We start from the raw sequence: 21,829 nt of genomic DNA on the forward strand, positions 1-21,829 counted from the left end.
TTTCATTTCCCATTCATGGAAGGAATCCAACTGTAGAAAGACTATTTTTCCATCTTCTTGGAGAGTAGTCTATCTACTTCAAGGATAATGATCATATTGAGGACATAATAGGGAAAACAATTGTTGTTGATCATCCATGTTCACAAGTTGGATGGAATGCAACAAAATACATGAAGAGGCCAGAAATTTAACTTATCCACAAATTGTTTCCAAGTTTGTATGTCAAAAAAGATAGATCATGGAAACCAAGGAAAATGGGAAACACAATTGGAAGACTGATTTAGGTTGCACCAAGCACAAGAGAATTTTCTAAGGAGAATGCTAACAGTAGTTAAAGGCCCATTGTGTTACGAAGATATTAGGATAGTAAACAATATAGTCTACCCAACATTTATAAATCCCTATGAAGCGTTTGGATTCTTAACAGATGATAATGAATTCATAGAAGCAATTAAAGAAGCAAAAGATTGGGGATTTAGACATTTTCTAAGGAAACTATTTGTAACCATGTTATTTTATGACAATCTAAATACTCCACATCAAGTATGGAAAAAAACATTGGATTGGTTGTCTGATGGAATACTATAGAAAGAAAGAGTAATAGTTGGCAATCCAGGTATAAAATAATTTTCATACTAAATCATTTATTTATTACGAAATTATGAGTTAATAATTATGTACTGAGATCTTGAAAAAATTAACTTTCTGGGAAATCGAGCAGCTTCTACAAAATAATAGAAGAACCTTGAAACAATTTCCATCTATGCCTTATCCTGGTGGATTCGATACAGTGCATTGTTGTAATTGATTGATATACTGTGAACTTGATTATAACATTAGGGAATAATATAATGTATTCCAAAGGAACTTCAATTTCATGACAAGTAAGCCATTATTATCCACATGATTCTGATCATAGTATTATTAATTAAGCACTATAATTATACATATCAGATCAATCCTAACTGTAAGACCCGTGAAAATTAATTAATTAATTCAATAATTAATTAATTAATAAATACGGGTAGAAAGCACCTTTATGGCACTAATTATTGGTTCATGTGACGTGGAAAAGTACTAGCTCAAGTGGTTGAGAGTACTTTAATTGTGTGAGAGGACTTGGGTTCGAGTCCTATGTATGCCAATATTGTGTTGTTGTTTTATTATTGATTTTTAATAATATGTATGGGTATGGAATTGGCATTGTGAGCTTATCATGATTGGAATGTATCACTAACATGACTTGGTGGAATTGGTTATGTGCTTAAATAATGACTAAGTGGTCATGGGTTCAAACTTGGTTGGGAATGAAATTTGGAACTTTATTTTTTATAGTGTAGTTTTGGAGGGAATGTGAGAGTACAATAGAAAATCTAGAAGGGGAAGCCGGCATAGATCTAGGCCTCTTTGTTTGGTCAATCACCAAAGGCGGGGGGGAACCACTATGGGCGAGACCCCCCGGCCTCGATTCTTTTGCATAGTCCGGGGGCCGGCCGCTGCAGAGCTGCGGGGCATAGCGGCGCCCTCGCCTGGCGCCATTCCCGGATCTAGCAGCAGACGGGCGGGCCTGAATTCAGACCAGACTCTTCTTTATTTGAGCTGCTCCCACGCACGCAGACCGGAAGATCTCAGTTGTCCTGGACTGGACAAGTACGTAGAGATCTTCGTGGGACCGGGGAGGGAGTCTCAATCGATCTTTTCTAGGATTCCTTATCACGCCACGCACGGAGATCTTTCCATTGATAGATAAGAGGGCTCCCCCCTTGAACAAACTCTTAAAGGTTAGGTTACTACCTGCCTCTACGTAAGAGGTGTACTTTGTACCGCCCGGAGGTCATATAGATAGAAACCCGGAGCGATAAGAACGAAAGCCCTACCCACAGCTACCACTACTGGCGCTTCAAAAGGCTTAGATTTCTTCTAAGGGCGCTACAGCAAGCTACCTTTTTTTAGGTCGTGTAATAGGGAGGTGTAAGCCTCGAAAGCCTTTAGTACTTCGGTAGGGCGAGCAGCCCAAAAAAAAGGTTTGGAACTCTTCCCGTATTTCTTCATTTCATTCTCTATTCGGCCCGCCTCAAAGCTGGAAAACATCCTATAATGACCCTAAATGAGAATTAAACACACTAAAAGCCCAATTTCGTTTTATTTTTAAAACCCATCTTAAAGACACCTATAAAAGCCAAATTTTAGGTAAAGGGAAGGGTTTTGGCAGTGTGGTGAACTCGTATAGAGAGGAACACGAGATTGAGAGTGTGAGTTGAGTTTTGGGAGTGCAAGGGTTGAAGCAAAAAAGGAAATTGTGAATCAAGGGTCCTGTCTTTCTCAATTTTGATCACTAATTCCAAGTTAGGGGAGCTAAATCCAAAATTTGTGTTATTGTATCTTATTGTATGATTTTGATGAAATTATGCGCTGAAATTCGTGATGCACATGAAGGAATTTGGGGGTTGTGAATTTGGTACTATTATATTTGAATTTTGGACTAAATGCATGAAGAAAAGGGGTTTATACATTGTATATGCGGGAATGGTGTGGAACTTGGAATTTGGGAATTTTATGGAGTCTATACTATGCCTATGTGTTGTTGCAATGTGTGGAAATTAATGTGGTATGATCAAATTCTATTTTCGTATGTTTGTTGTGTGAATTGGGCAAGGTTGGGGTGAATTGAGTGCGTGAACAGACTCGAAACCCTGCAAGTCTCGCCCAAGTAGGTCCACCTCGCCTAAGCGAGAGTTGTAGAGTCTCACTTTGGGTTTTGGTTCGTGGCACTCGCCTATGCGACCAGGAAAAGGGTTGAGCAACATGGTCTCTCGCTCAGGCGAGAGGCACTCGTCTAAACGAGGTCGCGAGGAAACCCAGGAGTTTTGAGCGTGATATCTCACCCAGACGAGAGGTTTTGAGTTTTGAGCGATGGACACTCTCGCCAAGGCGAGAATAGCTCGCCTAAGCGAGTTCTCGAAGTGCATTGGTGATTGTTTTGTCGAATCCTCGTCTAGGCGAGGTCTGTATGTTGTTTTAAGTGAAGGTGACTCGCCTAGGCGAGAGGAACTCACCTAAGTGAGATAACATGATGCGGCCATTGTTTTAAGCTCGCTCATGCGAGGTGAACTAGCCTAAGCGAGGCAGAGGGCTTAGCTTGGGCGAGCGTCCTTGGCTTAAGTGAGTTTATGCGAATTGTCCATGTTTGGGTGTGCTTGTGTGTGTGATTTGGATACTTTACCTAAGTGTAGGAGGTATATGCATGTGGTGTGTGTTTGGGCTTGAAGGACTAAGTCCAATAGAGGTCTGGGATATGCTCGATGGTTGGACACATGATAGGCATGGAACTGGTTGAGTTTCCGTCAGCTACTAATGGGCGAAGAGTCCTTGGTATGGTGATTACATGTGTCGGGTGCACGATGGGCAAGGAACAGTTAAGTTCCCGTCGGCTACTATTGGGCTACTATTGGGCGAGGAGCCCATAAGTCCCCCCTCATGCATCTTAATGATTAAGAGTTTACGATGAGAACCACATGGAATGCATAGGCGAGCTTCTTTGAAAAGATATCCATTTGAGACATAGAAGCTGCCTTGGGACTTATTTAAAAAATTAGAATAGATAGGGGCAAAGAAGGGATCTTGACTATACAATTCACATATATTGTCAAACCCACGAATTTGAGATCCAAGTTTGGCTAAAAGCGTATATCTTCTAGAAAGTGCATCAGCCACAACATTGGATTTCCCTTTCTTGTATTTGATGATATAAGGGAATTGTTCGAGAAATTCAACCCACTTTGCATGCCTCTTGTTAAGCTTGTGCTGGCTTTTAAAATACTTGAGAGTTTCATGATCAATGTGAATTATAAACTCTTTAGACACAAGATAGTGTTTCCAAGTATGAAGAGCTCGCACAAGGGCATATAACTCTTTGTCGTAGGTGGGGTAATTATGAGAAGAGCCATTGAGTTTTTCACTGAAGTAAGCAATTGGATGACCTTTTGTTAATAAAACCGTTGCTACTGCAACCCCAAAAGCATCACATTCTAGCTTGAAGGTTTTCTCAAAGTTTGGAAGAGCTAGAATTGGTGCTTGAGTGAGTTTAGCCTTGATCTCCTCAAAGGCTAGTTGTTCCTTATCACCCCACACAAAAGGTGTGTCTTTCTTGACAAGTTCATTGAGGGGTGAGGCAATTGTGGAGAAGTGGGGTACAAACCGTCTATAAAAGCTAGCTAGCCCATGAAAGCTACAGATGTCCCCAATATTCTTTGGCACAAGCCATGCTTCGATGGCTTTGATTTTTTCGGGGTCAACATGTACCCCACCTTTATTGACCACAAACCCAAGAAAGATTACACTCTCTACACAGAAAGTGCACTTGTCTATGTTTGCATAGAGTTGATGGTCTCGAATGAGAGACAAGACTACCCAAAGGTGTCCTAGATGAACTTTGAAGCTATGGCTATAAGTTAAAATGTCATCAAAATAAACAACCATAAACTTCCTCAAACAATCCCGTAGGACATGATTCATTAGTCGCATGAATGTGCTAGGAGCATTGGTTAGACCAAAAGGCATGACTAACCATTCATATAGACCAAATTTAGTTTTGAAAGTGGTTTTCCACTCATCACCTTTGGCAATTCAAATTTGGTGATAACCACTCTTGAGGTTTATTTTTGAAAACATTTTGGCCTCATGCAATTCATGCAACATATCATCTAGTCTAAGGATGAGGTGCCTATACTTTATGGTAATATTGTTGATGGCCCTACAATCATAACACATGCACCATTTGCCATCCTTTTTGGCCACCAACAACATAGGAACATCATTGTTGGTATCGCGCAACGGAATGTTTGAGCGTGCTGAGAAAACCAAGAGGAGGGTGAATTAGGTTCTTAATAAAAAATTTTGCTTTTAAAATTTTCCCTTTTAAAATCAAAGATCAATTAAAATTATCTCCTTTATTTTAATAAACACAATAAAATAAAGAGAGTAGAGAAGAGAAAATTGCACAGAGTATTTATACTGGTTCGGATCAAAAGACCCTACGTCCAGTTGTTAATCTCTAAAACACGAGATTAACTCAATTACTAAAATAAACCAAACTTACAATCAATGATAAGAAAGATTAGGGTTTAGAAAACACCTCTCTTGAATCACACAAGAGATGAAGACACCTCCCTTGAAATCCACAAGGGATGAAAACACCTTCCTTGAATCACACAAGGAATGAGCACCTCCTTTGAATCACACAAAGGATGATTGGCTTCTCCTAGCAACAGCAGCAGCACTCAATCCCTCAAGATCCCACTTGATGAAAGTTATCGCTCTACCCACACTAGGTTTTTCAAAGCCTTCCCACAGAGAGTTCTCAAGTACTCAGACTTCTCTAACTTCTGTATTTTATAATGAAAGCCTACCACTCTATTTATAGAAGCCTATTTAGAAATTAGGTTAAGAATATGAAAAGTTAAGTCGCAACTGCCATAAATAATCGATTATCATAAGTGATAATCGATTATCACAGAAACTTTTATGAAAATATTTTTCTTGCTGTGATAATCTATTATCAGTCAGGATAATCTATTATCAGCAGGTGATAATCGATTATTCTCAGTGATAATCGATTATTCCAAAGGCTTTCTCAAAAATCAGTTTTAATTGAGATAATCGATTATCACTAAGAATTATCGATTATTCCAGTGAGTTTTGCAAATATATAAAATTCTCTTAGTGTTCTACTATATGGGTTTTGCCTTTTGACTCTTGACATACTAATTTAACTATTTCAAATAACATACACATATTACAAAACCTAAATAACTAAACCCATAAGTCTTCAATGTATCTCTTGAATCGAAGCATTCTTTTAAGTCTTCAACATTTTTCCATGCATCATCATCAAGTCTTCCATACTTCTTCATAAGTCATCATCATCATCAAAACTCCTTATTGGAGGAAGATGTTCATCTTCTTCTTTTTGTCAACAATCTCCCCCTTTTTGATGATGATCAAAATTTGCTGAAGACTTGTGATCTGTCATGTTCTTAATAAATAACTTAAGAGAAAAGAGTAGTTAATCTAAATAAAAGATAATTAATTTTTCTCTCCTTTTTAAAACATAAGGTATTACAATATATCAATAAACACATATCTTCTCCTTATATAGGTACAACTTATCACAAGATAATGACACAAATATATCTCCCCCTTTTTGATCATAATCAAAAATGAATTCTTTAGACAACTCCCTCTAAATCAGATAACTTAAGTTCCCCTTAAAAAATTGTTTAAGATATAAAACTCCTCCTACATGTAATATTTCTCCTTTTTGATACAAACATTTCAAGAACAAATACTCCCCCTTAATCAAAGACTCTAAAGATTAAAAAATATGGGTTTAAAGAAGGAAATGTTATATTAACAAAATGAACTCCAACGTTTAATTTGCATTTATGAAGTACCTAGTGGTTGCTCATGGTCTAAACTTTTGAAAAGCTCACTCAAACGGTAAAAAAAAAATTTGAAAATATGCGTCCTACTATGCAAGATAATCTATTATCAGCTTAAGATAATCGATTATTGGTTCATGCCCATGAACAAAAATTTCCAGATTTGCTGATAATCGATTATCACCTGAGATAATCGATTATCACAGCGGAGTTTTTCGGAAAACACTGAAATTAATGATTTTTACCACTTTTTCACATATCTAATATTCTCAAACCCATTATAAAATCATATAACTCACCAGGATACCAAAAGTTTGATAAATATACTAGATCTTTGAACATCCAAAGGGACTTTCTTGATTTTTTTTTTCTTTTTTTTTAAATAACCTGTGAGATAGAGAACAATAAAATTTTGGTCTCCAATAAACTTCTTTGGGTCCTTTGAGGTTAGAGACATGTTACTTTATAATAGGAATCCAAGCATATCTTCCATTAGAGACATCAAAATGTTTGATTCTACATTTATTTGAAGTGTGCCCCTTTAGCATACAATAAAAACATGTTACACAATTTATATTCCTAGAATAAGGTTTACCTTTTTCTACCCATACCCTATGGGCTCTTTTATTCTTATTCTTAGGAGCTTGCTTGTTGTTACTTAAATCATTTTTCTTAAAATTAGGCTTTTTAACACTTTTAATTTCTAATGCATCTTCAAGTTGTTTTTCTAGAATATTTAAATCAAACATATAGCTTTTACAAGATGCACATTCAATAATTTCAGTCTCTTTATTTTCTAAAATTGAAATTTTATTTTTCAAAATTTCTTCTTCTTCAAGAGATTTTTCAAACTTACTTTGTAACTCCTTAAAATCATATTTTAATTTCTTGTGAGCAGCATCTAACTTACTAGATTTATGAAGTAGTTGTTGAAATGCATCATACAAAGAATCATAATCATTGTCATTACTACAAGAACTTACCTCACTGTCAGAAGAGTCATGTTCAGCAATCAAACATAGATTTGCTTCCTCATCAGATTCACTAGAGCTGGTTGAGCTTGAAGAAGAACTTGAAGAAGAACTTGAATCGTTATCCTCCCATTTCTTTTTCTTGAAAACCTTTTTGCCCTTCTTTTCTTTACCCCTTTTAGCATTTGGGCAGTCCGCTTTTATGTGACCTATTTCACCACATCCATAGCAATTGAAATTTGAAACAAAGTTTTGGTTTTCATTTTTATACCTTTTGTGATGACCTTTGCCATTGCTCTTCATAAACTTTGTGAACTTCTTTATCATTTGACTTATATTCTTATCATCAGAGTCATCATCTTCTTTGAGGCTTTTGCTTTTTACAATCTCAGATTTGAAAGCTATGTTCTTTTTCCTTCTTTGGTCCTCTTCTTCATTTAAACGCCCAAGTTCAAGTTCATGCTCTCTCAATTTACCAAAAAGAGCCGCCATGGACATTGTTGTAAGATTTTGAGATTCTGTGATCGCCGTAACCTTTGGCTGCCATGTCCTGTTCAAAGATTTCAAAATTTTAATATTTAATTCATCAGTGTCAAAAGTTTTACCTAGACCTTTGAGATGATTGACGATATGTGTGAATCGTTTCTGCACATCGTATATAGTTTCTCCTTGTTGCATCCGAAACATTTCGTATTCTTGGATCAGGGAGATCTTGCGTGCTCTTTTCACATCGTCTGTTCCTTCATGGGTTACACACAATATTTCCCACATTTCTTGTGCACTGGTGCATACTGAGATCCTGTAAAACTCATCTAGGGTTAAGGCAGATGAAATTATATTGCTAGCTTTTACATCATACTGAGCATGTCTATTTTCGTCTGCTGTCCATTGCGAGAATGGTTTTGGTTCCTGCACATCATTTACAATATTAATAGGAACAAATGGACCATTTAAAATAGCATCCCAAATACCTCTATCAACAGATTCTAGAAAAATTTGCATCCTAACTTTCCAGAAAGGATAATTTTCACCAGTAAATAGAGGAGGTCTGTTGATAGACGCACCCTCGGCAAAGGTTTGATTTTGTCCAACCATTTTCGAAAATTTTTGAATAACTATCAAAGCAAGCTCTGATACCAATTATTGGTATCGCGCAGCGGAATGTTTGAGCGTGCTGAGAAAACCAAGAGGAGGGTGAATTAGGTTCTTAATAAAAAATTTTGCTTTTAAAATTTTCCCTTTTAAAATCAAAGATCAATTAAAATTATCTCCTTTATTTTAATAAACACAATAAAATAAAGAGAGTAGAGGAGAGAAAATTGCACAGAGTATTTATACTGGTTCGGATCAAAAGACCCTACGTCCAGTTGTTAATCTCTAAAACACGAGATTAACTCAATTACTAAAATAAACCAAACTTACAATCAATGATAAGAAAGATTAGGGTTTAGAAAATACCTCTCTTGAATCACACAAGAGATGAAGACACCTCCCTTGAAATCCACAAGGGATGAAAACACCTTCCTTGAATCACACAAGGAATGAGCACCTCCTTTGAATCACACAAAGGATGATCGGCTTCTCCTAGCAACAGCAGCAGCACTCAATCCCTCAAGATCCCACTTGATGAAAGTTATCGCTCTACCCACACTAGGTTTTTCAAAGCCTTCCCACAGAGAGTTCTCAAGTACTTAGACTTCTCTAACTTCTATATTTTATAATGAAAGCCTACCACTCTATTTATAGAAGCCTATTTAGAAATTAGGTTAAGAATATGAAAAGTTAAGTCGCAACTGCCATAAATAATCGATTATCATAAGTGATAATCGATTATCACAGAAACTTTTATGAAAATATTTTTCTTGCTGTGATAATCTATTATCAGTCAGGATAATCTATTATCAGCAGGTGATAATCGATTATTCTCAGTGATAATCGATTATTCCAGAGGCTTTTCTCAAAAATCAGTTTTAATTGAGATAATCGATTATCACTAAGAATAATCGATTATTCCAGTGAGTTTTGCAAATATATAAAATTCTCTTAGTGTTCTACTATATGGGTTTTGCCTTTTGACTCTTGACATACTAATTTAACTATTTCAAATAACATACACATATTACAAAACCTAAATAACTAAACCCATAAGTCTTCAATGTATCTCTTGAATCGAAGCATTCTTTTAAGTCTTCAACATTTTTCCATGCATCATCATCAAGTCTTCCATACTTCTTCATAAGTCATCATCATCATCAAAACTCCTTATTGGAGGAAGATGTTCATCTTCTTCTTTTTGTCAACAATCACAAGGACTTAGACTCTTTTGGACCCATCCTTTGTTTAACAACTCAATCACTTGAGTCTCTATCTCTTTAGTCTTAATTGGATTTGTTTTATAGGCTGGTCTATTAGGTAGACTGGCCCTTAGGATAAAATTAATCTTGTGCTCTATTCCTCTAAAAGGTGGGAGGCCTTGGAAGCCATCCTTAGGGGAAAGATCTGCAAATTCATGGAGAAGAGCACGGACAGAAGGAGGGAGATACTTAAGTGAAGGATGTTGGAGACATGTAAGGACAACATGACAAAGCAAAAGGTAGGAAAGGTGTTCAACATGAAGAGTTTGTAAAAGAGTTTTATGAGTGAGAAGCACTTCATGATGAACATCCTTAGAAGGAGAGACTACCTCTACCTTTGTCTTAGAATCCTTGGATAATTTAGTAGAGTTGATGGAACTCTCTTCGTCCCTCCTAGCTCTTATTTGAGCTTGGTCACTAGCAACTTGAGTAGGAGTGAGGGGATGTAACACAAAAGTTTTAGAATGATGTTGGAGGGTGATCTCATTGGTATGGCCATGGTGTGTGGTTTTACGGTCAAATTGCCACGGCCTACCTAAAAGAATATTGCAAGCTTCCATTGGAATTACATCACATAAAACTTTGTCTTTGTACTTTCCAATAGAGAACTTAACCAACACTTGATGCTTGACTTCGAGATCCCCATCTTCATTAAGCGGATGAAGTTTGTAAGGTTTGGGATGGGGTAACAAAGTCAAGTTCAACTTCTTAACCATTCTTATGCTACAACAGTTGCAACAAGACCCACTATCAATGATCAAAGAACAAGTATTGTTCAAAACGTCACAGCGAGTGTGAAAAATGTTTTCACTTTGATCATTGAGAGGAAGGGTTGGTTGGTTATTGAGAAACCTCCTAATCATTAAGAGAGACCCTTCTTGAGGGTAGGAATGAAGTTTGTCCTTAGACGACTTGTCATTGTGGGAGTCACTAGAGGAGGAAGATTCCTCAGAAGACTCCCCTTGACTGTTGTAGAGGTCTTGGCCCTTTAGTACAATGGTGCGCTTGGTAGGACACTGTGATGCCACATGACCTCTACTTAAACACTTAAAACACTTAATCTCACTACCTCGCTTGGAGGTCTCACCCTTATCTTGACCTTTTGTTGGGTGTCTATGAGCAGTCTCCTTGACATGAGAAAAATCTTTCTTTTGAAAATCAGATTTTGAAAAAGAGAGTGATGAATCCTTGCGAATAGGTTTCCTCAAGAGTTGTTGCTCCACTTTGATGCACATTTGAACAAGTTCATTTAAATTTTGATATGGGAGCAACTCAACTCTATCTCTTATGTTGTAGTTTAGACCACTCAAGAACCTAGCAATGGTTAGATCTTCTTCCTCATCTATCCCAACCCGCAAGATGTACCACTCTATCTTTTGCCTATATTCTTCCACATACATGGTTCATTGCTGGAGCCTTTGGAGTTTATCCATAAGCTCTCTTTTGTAGTATAAAGGAACATGGCGAGCATGGAGGGCCTCTTTGAGATCAAACCAATATTCAATCTCGGGAAGGCCTTTTTTTCGTTTTTGGAGGACAAGGGTTGTCCACCAATTTAAGGCATGACCTTGGAAGCTGAGGACAACAAGAGAGACACCTCTCTCTTCCTCAACCACCTGGCTATCAAACAATTGTCTCAACATTGTCTTTTCCATGGAATGGAGGCAAATCTATTCTTGTTTCTTTGGGGTGAGGAGGAACACGCCTTTGTCGCCTAGTGTGGGGAGATTGCCTTGGAAAGGGGCATTGTAAGTCCTCCTCCTCGCCACTAAGATCATGATGATGTCTTGATGGGGGCGAGAGGATCTAGGAGAAGCACGGTGAGTGTGTGGAGGATTCCTTAATTGCCCATATATGAAGTGCAAATTGGCTTGCATGGCAGCCATTTGATCCTTGATGTCACTCACCTCTTTGGTGAGTTTGTGAAGCATACAAGGGGAAACATCTCCCTCATCATCCGCACTGGTGTTATGGTGTGTGGGTGGTGGTGAATTTTGTTGGGTTTACACCCTTGCACGTGTAGCCCTTCTAGTGCTCATGATTGACACGATCTAGCACTTGAGACAAAGTGTGAATAAAAGTTTTAAGAACACAAGTGAACCTCCAGGTAGGCGAGGTGAGTCTAAAAAGACCACTTAATAACCAAGGCCAATCCTAGCCAAGGCACACTTGGGCAAGTTTGAAAGATATTGACACAATGGCTAAGTGCTAAATGATGAGAATCACTAGACACTAGTTGTCAACAAAGAACAAAGAACAAAGAAATCTATAAAACACTAAAAACGAACCCCTAATTGGCCAAAAATTTGTAGAGACTTTGGTCTCAAAATTTGAAGCCACTAAACAACGTGAAAACTTGAATATAAGCTATGCGGCCTAATATAAGGTGAGAAAGCACTTAGAACTTTCAACACACTTACAACTAAAAGCGAATTACTAATGGAGGATAAAGGTTCTACTTAGGAGATGGGATTGAACACCTTGTGGTTCCCCAAGACACCTAAGTAGGCCCAAATTAAAAGTTCAAAGAGAATTAAAATTGGTACACAAAGATTATGCAAAAAGGAGCAATCCGAGAGCACCAACTTTTAGTGAACTTTGGGTAAAAAATGAGGCACAAAGGATGCTCCAAATTGACCAAAATAAGTGACCAAATTGTAGAGAAACTAGTAAACTAAAAAGATGCAACAATTACAAGGCACAATGGCCAACAAAAATGCTTGAAATTGGTGTTTGGAAACTACTCCCGAGGCCAACTTAAACACCACAATTTTGGACAACAAAGTGATGAACTCCCAAGAGCACTATGGTTCCAAATGAAGCCTTAGTTGATGGCTTTGAAGTATACACCAATTGGAGGAATATTTGGACCCCCTTCCTTGTGGATGCAAAATGCAACACCAAACAGCAACAAAACCTAGCCAAAATAATGAACAAAAACAGCAAACAAACTATGCCAAAAGCATTGGTTAGCTCTTACTCAAGCAAGAAATTGAAGGCTCAAAACTTTCCAAAATATTGGGAAGGTGAGAGGAAGAAATCAAGCACACTCTCTAGAGTTTTACTTCTCAACCACCACCTAAAATGCTACTTTAGACTAGCAACCAATTTGGAAAACAAGATCACTTAATTCACAACCATGAGCATTGAAACCAACATTACTTGCCAATTGGAATGTATAACACAAGAAAAGCTAATTAAGAAAGTTAAACCACATTGAATATGATATGACAAGACTGAATTGAATAGCCAAAAAAAAAGGACAAGCAAGAAATTAAGGCGTGAAATAAAGGGAAGCACATCAAAAGGAATCCTAGAGTGGAACTAGAATGGATTAAAAATTGAAAACTGAAACTGCAGTGCTTATAAAATGCTTATGGTGTTCATTGCATTTGTGCCAATATGAGGGAACTAAACCACTCCAAATGGAAGCAAGTGATGGCAATATGGAATACACACATAAACAAGCAAATGTATAGAGCAAGAGCGCTGAAATTCTGAAGCAAAACACACCAAAAACGCACAAAACAATGATTTTCCCGAAAACACGGTACCAGAAAACGCTAAAAGATGCCTTAACTTTGAAGATTTATCATATTTTTTGTACTGGACATATTTGAATAATTATTGTTGCCCATTTTTCGTCCAAATGTTAAGAAAATTAGGCAAAAATCAGCAAGTGATTCGGTGCTATGAAACGTTCCAATTAAATCAAACAAGAAAAGTGTGCGTCAGGACACAAGTAAAAACAGCAGCAAATATGCACTGAAAAACGCAGAAAGTTGCTTCTACTTCAAAACTTTTTCTAAAATTCAATTCTCAACATAATTGAATGATTCTTGTTGGAGAATTTTCGTCTATGACTTAGCTTTTCGAAGCATGAACAAGACTTAGAACACAACTTGAACGGCGAAAATGTAAAATAAAGAAGAATCACCGAATAAAATGACAAGAAACACTATAGAAGCAATAAAATGGTGCTGAAATGTAAAGGAAAGCTAGTAAATGATGTGAACCATAGCAAGCATGGAAATCTACAAATAGAGTATAGAACACTCTTGTAGTATCATAGTTGCATGGAATCAATGGAGAAACACAATAGAAACACAATGGAATGGCAAATGAATGGTAAACGTGAAAGAGAAAAAATAAAATAGAAGGAGAAGAAGATAAGATAACAAGACAAAAAAATGAAGGAAACACAAGACTAGGAAAGAACCTTACCAAACCGTGAGAGACCATGGTTTGATGGCTCTTGATACCATTATGGTGGAGCTCCAAAGGTGCATGAAGAACTCCATGGGCAGCGGAAATTGGATGAAGGAATGGAGGCAAGTTTTGAAGGCACGTGCAAGCCATGGAAAGTGAAGGAAGTTGATGGATGTCCTTGGAGTAGGAGATGGAGGAAATCCATGGAGAATGTTGAGGAGAAGATGAAGTGCAGTGAAATTTGGAGAATTAGAGAAAGGTTGCTCTCGGAAATGGAGAATTTGGTGAAGATGAAGAGTAGAAGTGGAGCTATGGTATGGAAGGTGGCTAGAGGAGATGAAGGAGAAAGTTAGCCATGTGTGCTCTCAAATTAATAGAAGTGTGGAGTGATCTCAAACACTAGCATCTATTAGCAATTCAAGAGTAACCATTACAATATTTAAGTGGCTCTATTTATAGGCACATGGCCGGCCAAATAAAGAGAAAATGCAACAAAGATGAAATGCAAATGTAGCTTGGAGAAGAAGCTTGATTGTAGACCATGTGATGTAGTAGATGAGTCTAGATGGTGCCAAGTGGCGTATCACACTCTCCTTGCCCAAGTCACACACACCATGCTTCCATCACAAGCTCCTTGCTTAGTTCATGCTTTGCTTGCATCCAAAAGGAGAGCCACTCTAGTAACTCTTGGCCAAAGGTGGCACATTGGGCTCGGCCCAAATGATCCCAACAAGTGTTCTAGCTTTTATTGAAAGCAAAGCCTAAACAATGGCCCAATTTAAATCTAGACTACTTCCTTCATGCATCATCTCATATTTTAGAGATTTCTTTAGCCCATGTAAATAATGTAAAAAGCCCATGATTGACTTGATCATCTTGTGAGAGGCCCATGTGAATCTTTCTCATCATGCTTCTAGTGATTGGGCCTTGATATGGGCTTGGGCTTGTTGATGCACTTGAGCTTGGGCTTGTTGGGGTCACATCATCCCCTCCCCCTTGAAGAGGATTTGCCCTCAAATCTTGGTGGTCACCCTCTTCATCAAAAATACCTACAAAAGGAACCAAATCAGTAATGTTGAAAGTAGGATGCACACCATATTCCGGAGGAAGATCCAATTGATAAGCATTATTATTGATCTTCTTGATGATTTGGAATGGACCATCACCTCGGGGACTAAGTTTGGATTTTCTTATATTAGGAAATCTTTCCTTCCTTAAGTGCAACCAAACTAAATCTCCTTCATTAAAAGACCGAACTCTCTTTCCCTTGTTTTTAGAATGAGCAATCTTTTCAACATGGGCTTGAATTTGGTGTTTAACCTTCTCATGAAATTCTTTTATGAACTTGGACTTAGAAACCCCTTCTTTATGAATAAAATCAAAAGAAGTTGGAAGAGGTAATAAGTCCAATGGTGTGAGAGGGTTAAAACCATAAACTACCTCAAAGGGTGAGAGTTTGGTGGTGCTATGGACCACTCTATTGTAAGCAAATTCAATGTGGGGAAGATACTCATCCCAAGATTTATGATTCCCCTTAAGCAAAACCCTAAGCAATGTGGAAAGGGATCTATTGACTACCTCAGTTTGCCCATCAGTTTGTGGGTGATAAGAGGTAGAGAAAGAAAGTTTTGTTCCTAGCCTAGACCACAAGGTCCTCCAAAAATGGCTTAGGAATTTAGCATCCCTATCAGACACAATTGTTTTGGGTAATCCATGAAGGCGAACCACTTCTCTAAAGAACAACTTTGCTATGTTGCTAGCATCATCTACTTTGTGGCATGGTATAAAATGTGCCATTCTAGAAAAACGGTCCACTACCACAAATATAGAGTCAACACCCCTAGAAGTCCTTGGAAGCCCTAGGACAAAATCCATACTTATATCCTCCCAAGGGGTGGAAGCAATAGGCAAAGGAGTATACATCCCTGCAGGCATTGCGCTAGACTTAGCATGCAAACAATTCAAACAACTAGCGCAATAGTTTTGTATTTCCCTTTTCATATGGGGCCAAAAGAATTTCTCTTTAAGCATGGCCAAAGTTTTGGCGACCCCAAAGTGACCCATAAGTCCCCCCTCATGCATTTCTTTGATCAAAAGTTTTCTATGAGAACCTAGAGGAATACATAGGCGGCCTTCTTTGAAAAGATATCCACTTGAGAGATAAAAGCCGCCTTGGGACTTAGTGAGATAATCATGATAAATGGTAGCAAAGAAGGGATCATGAATATACAATTCACATATGTTGTCAAATCCAAGAATTTGGGATCCAAGCTTGGCTAAGAGAGTATATCTCATTGATAGTGCATCAGCCACAACATTAGCTTTCCCTTTCTTGTACTTGATAACATAAGGGAATTGTTCCAAGTACTCAACCCACTTTGCATGCCTTTTATTCAATTTGTGTTGTCTCTTCAAATACTTGAGAGTTTCATGATCACTATGGATAATAAACTCTTTTGTTACAAGATAATGTTCCCAAGTATGAAGAGCTCGCACAAGAGCATATAGCTCTTTGTCATAGGTGGGATAGTTACGAGAAGGACCATTTAGTTTTTCACTAAAATAGGCAATTGGATGGCCTTCTTGTAACAAAACCGCACCTATTCCCACCCCAGAAGCATCACATTCTAGCTCAAGTTTTCTCAAAATTTGGAAGAGCAAGAATGGGAGCTTGGGTGAGCCTAGTCTTGATATCATCAAAAGCCTTTTGTTGTCTTTCACCCCACTCAAAAGATATGTCTTTCTTAACAAGTTCATTGAGGGGTGAAGCAATGGTGGAGAAGTTGGGGACAAATCTTCTATAAAAACTTGCTAATCCATGAAAACTTCTAATGTCCCCAACATTCTTTAGCACACCCCATTCTTGGATGGCCTTGATTTTTGCGGGGTCAACATGCACCCCACTCTTATTGACCACAAATCCCAAAAAAATACACTCTCTACACAGAAAGTGCACTTGTCAATGTTAGCATAGAGTTGGTGGTCTCGGAGAAGAGATAACACAACTCTAAGATGACCCACATGAAGTTTAGAGCTTGTACTATACACCAAGATATCATCAAAATAGACAACAACAAACTTGCCTATACAATCTCGCAAGACATGATTCATTAGGCGCATGAATGTACTAGGAGCATTGGTTAGACCAAAGGGCATGACTAACCATTCATATAGACCAAATTTTGTTTTGAAAGCAGTTTTCCACTCATCACCTTTTTGAATACGAATTTGGTGATAACCACTTTTGAGGTCTATTTTTGAAAATATTTGTGCTCCATGTAACTCATCCAACATATCATCTAGTCTTGGGATTGGATGCCTATATTTTATGGTGATGTGGTTGATAGCCCTACAATCACAGCACATACGCCACTTTCCATCTTTCTTGGGCACCAACAACACAGGCACAACACAAGGACTTAAACTTTTTTGAACCCATCTTGTCTAGCAACTCATTCACTTGAGTTTCTATCTCCTTGGTCTCAATTGGGTTTGTCCTATAGGCAGGTCTATTAGGAAGACTTGCCCCTGGGACAAAATCAATTTGGTGCTCAATCCCTCTAAAAGGTGGGAGACCATGAGGGCCATCCTTTGGAAAAATATCTTGAAATTCATGAAGGAGAGCACGAATGGAAGGAGGTAGATCCTTAAGAGAAGGATGTTCAAGACAAGTAAGGATTGCTTGACAAAGTAAGAGGAAGGGAGGTTGCTCATTATGAAGAGTGTGCAAAAGAGTTTTATGAGTTAAAAGAACTTCATGAGCAACATCCTTAGAAGAAGAAACTTCCTCTACCTTTGTCTTGTCCATAGAATCTTTAGAAGCATTAGAGTTCTTGGAACTCTCTTCCTCTCTCCTAGCTCGCATTTGAACTTGATCACTAGCAACTTGGCTAGGAGTGAGGGGATGCAACACAAAAGTTTTTGAATGATGTTGGAGGGTGATATCATTGGTGTGGCCATTGTGTAAAGTTTTATTATCAAATTGCCAAGGCCTCCCCAAGAGAATATGGCAAGCTTCCATTGGAATTACATCACATAAAACTTTATCTTTAAATTTCCCAATGGAGAACTTGACTTTCACTTGATGTTCAACTTTGAGATCCCCATCTTCATTAAGCCAATGAAGTTTGTAAGGTTTGGGATGGGTCAACAAAGTCAAATTCAACTTCTCAACCAATCTTGTGCTACAACAATTGCAACAAGATCCACTATCAATGATCAAAGAACAAGTGTTTTTCAAAACCTCACATCTTGTGTGGAAAATATTTTCTCTTTGATCATTGAGAGGAATGCTAGGTTGGTTATTGAGAAGCCTCCTAATCATCAAAAGTTTCCCTTCATTTGGATATGAATGTTCTTGAGAATCACTAGAATGAGAAGTGTCGGAGTCACTTGAAGATGACTCCTCTTGGCTAGTGTAGAGGTCTTTGCCCTTAAGCACAATGGTGCGTTTGGTAGGGCATTGAGCGGCCACATGACCTCTACCTAGACACTTGAAACATTTGATGTCACTACCTCTTTTGTTGGTGGAGGATTCACCCTTGTCACTTACCTTTGTAAGGCTCTTAAGAGTGGACTCTTTTTCTTTTGAAAAATCTTTCTTTGGAAAATCACTTTTAGAAAAAGAGGGAGAATCCTTGCGAGAAGGACGTCTCAAAAGTTGTTGCTCCACCTTGATGCTCATTTGAACAAGATCATTAAAATTGCGGTAGGGGAGCAACTCAACTTTATCTCTTATGTTGTAATTAAGTCCACTTAAGAACCTAGCAATGGTAAGTTCCTCTTCTTCTTCAATTCCGGCTCTCATGATGTAGAGCTCCATCTTTTGTCTATACTCTTCTATAGACATAGATCTTTGTTGGAGCCTTTGGAGCTTGTCCAAAAGCTCTCTTTTGTAGTAGGAGGGAACATGGCGGGCATGAAGGGCTTCCTTAAGATCATTCCAATACTCAATATCATGTATCCCTTTTCGCCTTCTTTGGAGGACTAAGGAAGTCCACAAATTAAGAGCATGCCCTTGAAAGCTAAGAGTAGCTAGAGACACACGCCTCTCTTCCTCCACAACATGACTCTCAAACAATTGTTCTACTTTGGCAACCCAATCAAGAAAAACCTCAACATTATCCTTCCCATAGAAATGAGGCAAATCAATTTTGACTTCCTTTGGGTGAGGAGGTATGCGCCTTTGCCTTCTTACACGAGGCGATTGTCTAAGGTTAATGCACTCATCTTCCTCCTCTTCAAAATCATACTCATGCCTTGAAGGGGCACGAGAAAACCTAGGAGAGGCACGGGTATTGTGGTTGGGAGGGGTAAGTTGATTGGCAATTAATTGAAGATTGGCTTGTATGGAAGCCATTTGAATTTTAAGGTCCCTAACCTCTTGAGAGAGATTATTTAGGACTCTAGGATCAACCTCAACCTCCTCATCACCACTTGTGTGGAGGTTGTTTTCATCATGTTGTTGATGTTGGGTACTAGCACGAGTAGCCCTTCTAGTGCTCATGGTGATTGAAAGAACTTAGAATTTTAACAAAATAGTGAAAGAAGAAACCAAGCACAAGTAGACCTCCAGGTTAGGCGAGGTGAGTCTAAAAGACTTCTTAAGTACCAAGGCCAATCCTTGCCAAGATGTACTTGCAAAAGGTTTCAAAGATCACACAATTGTTTAAGGCTAAGTAAATAAAATCACTTGATACACTAAGCACTAACAAACACAAACAAGACTCAAAGAAAAGAAAAGACTAACACTAAAAACGGGCCCCTAAATGGCAAAAATTTTAGAGACTTTGGTCTCACAAATTTAAACCACTAAGCGTCTAACTATGCGGCCTAAAAGTAAGGTGAGAAAGCACTTAGAACTTTCAACACACTCACTTACTAAAACGTTGCACTAGAATATGAAAAAGGTTCTACTTAGGAGATGGGATTGAACACCTTTGGTTCCCCAAGACACCTAAGTAGGCCATGGATACAATGGAATGTTCAAAGCAAAAGAAATTGATGCACAAGTTTTGGTACAAAGTGAATCAAACCGAGAGCAAATTGGATGCTAGAAAACAAGATTTTAATGCTTTTTGGAGAACCAATAAAATGCCTTAGAATGCTTCAATTGTACCAAAAAGAGGTGTCCAAATTATACACAATTAAAGAACTAAAAGGTGTTGCTAAAATGAGGTCCAAAATGTGCAACCAAAGACTCCAAAACAGCACCAAAACAAGCTCTCCAAGATCACAACTGCTGAAAAATCCCGAGAGCAAAAGAGGCTTTAGGAGCCTTTGTATATGACCAAATTCAAGCACCAAAATGTGGAAAAGTGTCCTTGGCAGCACCACACTACTACAACATCCAAAAACAGCAACCAAATCTGCAAAAGAGTGAAAGAAAGAAACAAAACAAACTATGGCAAGCAAACTAGTTAGCACACACTCTCTCAAATGAATAGGCTCAAAACTCTCAAACTCTCAAAGGTGAGGAGAAGGCAAGCATATAGAAAACACACAAGCTAAAATTCTACTTCAATATCCACCACCTAAGATGCTACCATATCATATAAACCATTCTAAACTCCATAGCATCATTAATCAACCAAAACCGAGAGACAAGTAGATAAACCCAAACAAAGGAGAAAGCAAGAAAAGCTAATTAGAAATGTTAAACCAAAAGATAATTGAAATGAAACATGACTAGAAGGAGGTTCAATAAGTGACAAGCAAGAAATTAAAGGCTGGAAAATAAAAGTGACACGTGTCCTGTACGGACACGGTGTTAACTCCAACTTAACGGAGAGGACCAAATTGAATCTCTTTAGAAAATTGGCGTACCAAATTGAACATTCCTAAAGTTCGGGTACCAAATTGAACTTTTCGAAAAAATTTGGGTACCAAATGTGTATTTATACCTTCTTTTATATTAGTGTCAAAGAATTTTGGAAGCTTGATGGGACACGCCCATTTGTGGCAGCTTTTCTGTTTTCATTAATACTCATCTCACATGCTTAAGTGGATATTGGAAGACCGTGGGCCCACATGCAAATTCAACTTTCTTCTTAAAGCTTTTAGGGTGCAGACATATAAATGCATGGCGCATTTGTCTTAATACTTTTAAGGATAATGATTCAATGACTACCGAAATTTGACTCCTATGTTACTCCCTGACGTGGAAAGTAATTTTTAATTTTTTTTTACTTGCAAAAGAGAGTGTGTCACGTGAGGGAAAGAGAAGTTAATTAATGTTAACTTTTTCAAGCTGTGAAAGTGAATGGAAATGGCTAAAAGCGGTTTTGAAAAAAAATCATTCGCAGACCATTGAGAATAATGTTGGAATCCTTCCAAACTTCACTGTGCCTACGAAATCTATATTTTCCTCCATGCGAAATCCACGGTGCTGGTCTTCTTCCTTGGAAAATCTCCACACTCCCTACGAAAGCCACAATCTTTGTTCCATTCCGTGAGAGAAGAGAAATGCAAAAAGGAAAACGAGTGGGAGAAGGCAAATACGGAAGACGAAGAATAGTCACAAGCATCGAAAAGAAGGGTCTGTCGCATAGGGTTAGGGAGAAGTGGTGAAGATGAAAGTGTGAGGAAGAAGACCCCATTTTTTCGAAATCCCCTTTGGAAGTTTTTTCGTTACCATTAAACCCTAAAGGAATGGTACAAGTTTAGCACCCTAACACCAGACCCCATTTGATATTGATGTGCAAAAAGTAATGGGTAGGTCACTATGTAATACATCAGGGGTCACTCACTAATGCAGTCACTATTATCATGTGTGTGAGGGGGGCACTTGTGGGCCAATTATTCCATAGGAATATTTCTTATGAGTAAATATACCTTCCATACATGTTTTTTAGGT

At 38.1% G+C, this 21,829-nt stretch overlaps 1 protein-coding gene and 1 pseudogene across 1 annotated transcript; both read right to left on the bottom strand.

The window, feature by feature from the left end:
• Positions 1-1,929: 1,929 nt before the first annotated feature.
• Positions 1,930-11,165, bottom strand: LOC146881581 (uncharacterized). The gene is made up of 6 exons (XM_085669247.1): positions 10,514-11,165; positions 9,768-10,300; positions 8,097-8,320; positions 7,297-7,961; positions 3,632-4,307; positions 1,930-2,092 (listed from the first exon to the last, which is right to left on the bottom strand). The coding sequence occupies exons 1-6, from the start codon at positions 11,163-11,165 to the stop codon at positions 1,930-1,932; spliced, it is 2,913 nt and encodes a 970-aa protein (XP_085525373.1).
• Positions 11,166-16,821: 5,656 nt separating this feature from the next.
• Positions 16,822-21,572, bottom strand: LOC146881582 (uncharacterized; annotated as a pseudogene).
• Positions 21,573-21,829: the final 257 nt, after the last annotated feature.

This window comes from Vigna unguiculata, chromosome 11 (assembly GCF_037176805.1).
Source record: "Vigna unguiculata cultivar grain cowpea cultivar isolate G323 ecotype 2 chromosome 11, ASM3717680v1, whole genome shotgun sequence".
In the NCBI taxonomy this organism is placed as follows: Eukaryota; Viridiplantae; Streptophyta; class Magnoliopsida; order Fabales; family Fabaceae; genus Vigna; species Vigna unguiculata.

Coding starts and splice junctions, on each gene's coding strand:
- LOC146881581 (XM_085669247.1), bottom strand. CDS start 11,165: ATGTATGTGGAAGAATATAGGCAAAAGATAGAGTGGTACATCTTGCGG. Junction 7,962..8,096: donor CTGATCCAAGAATACGAAAT/GTTTCGGATGCA, acceptor ATCTTTGAACAG/GACATGGCAGCCAAAGGTTA. Junction 2,093..3,631: donor TTTGACAATATATGTGAATT/GTATAGTCAAGA, acceptor GGGTCATTATAG/GATGTTTTCCAGCTTTGAGG.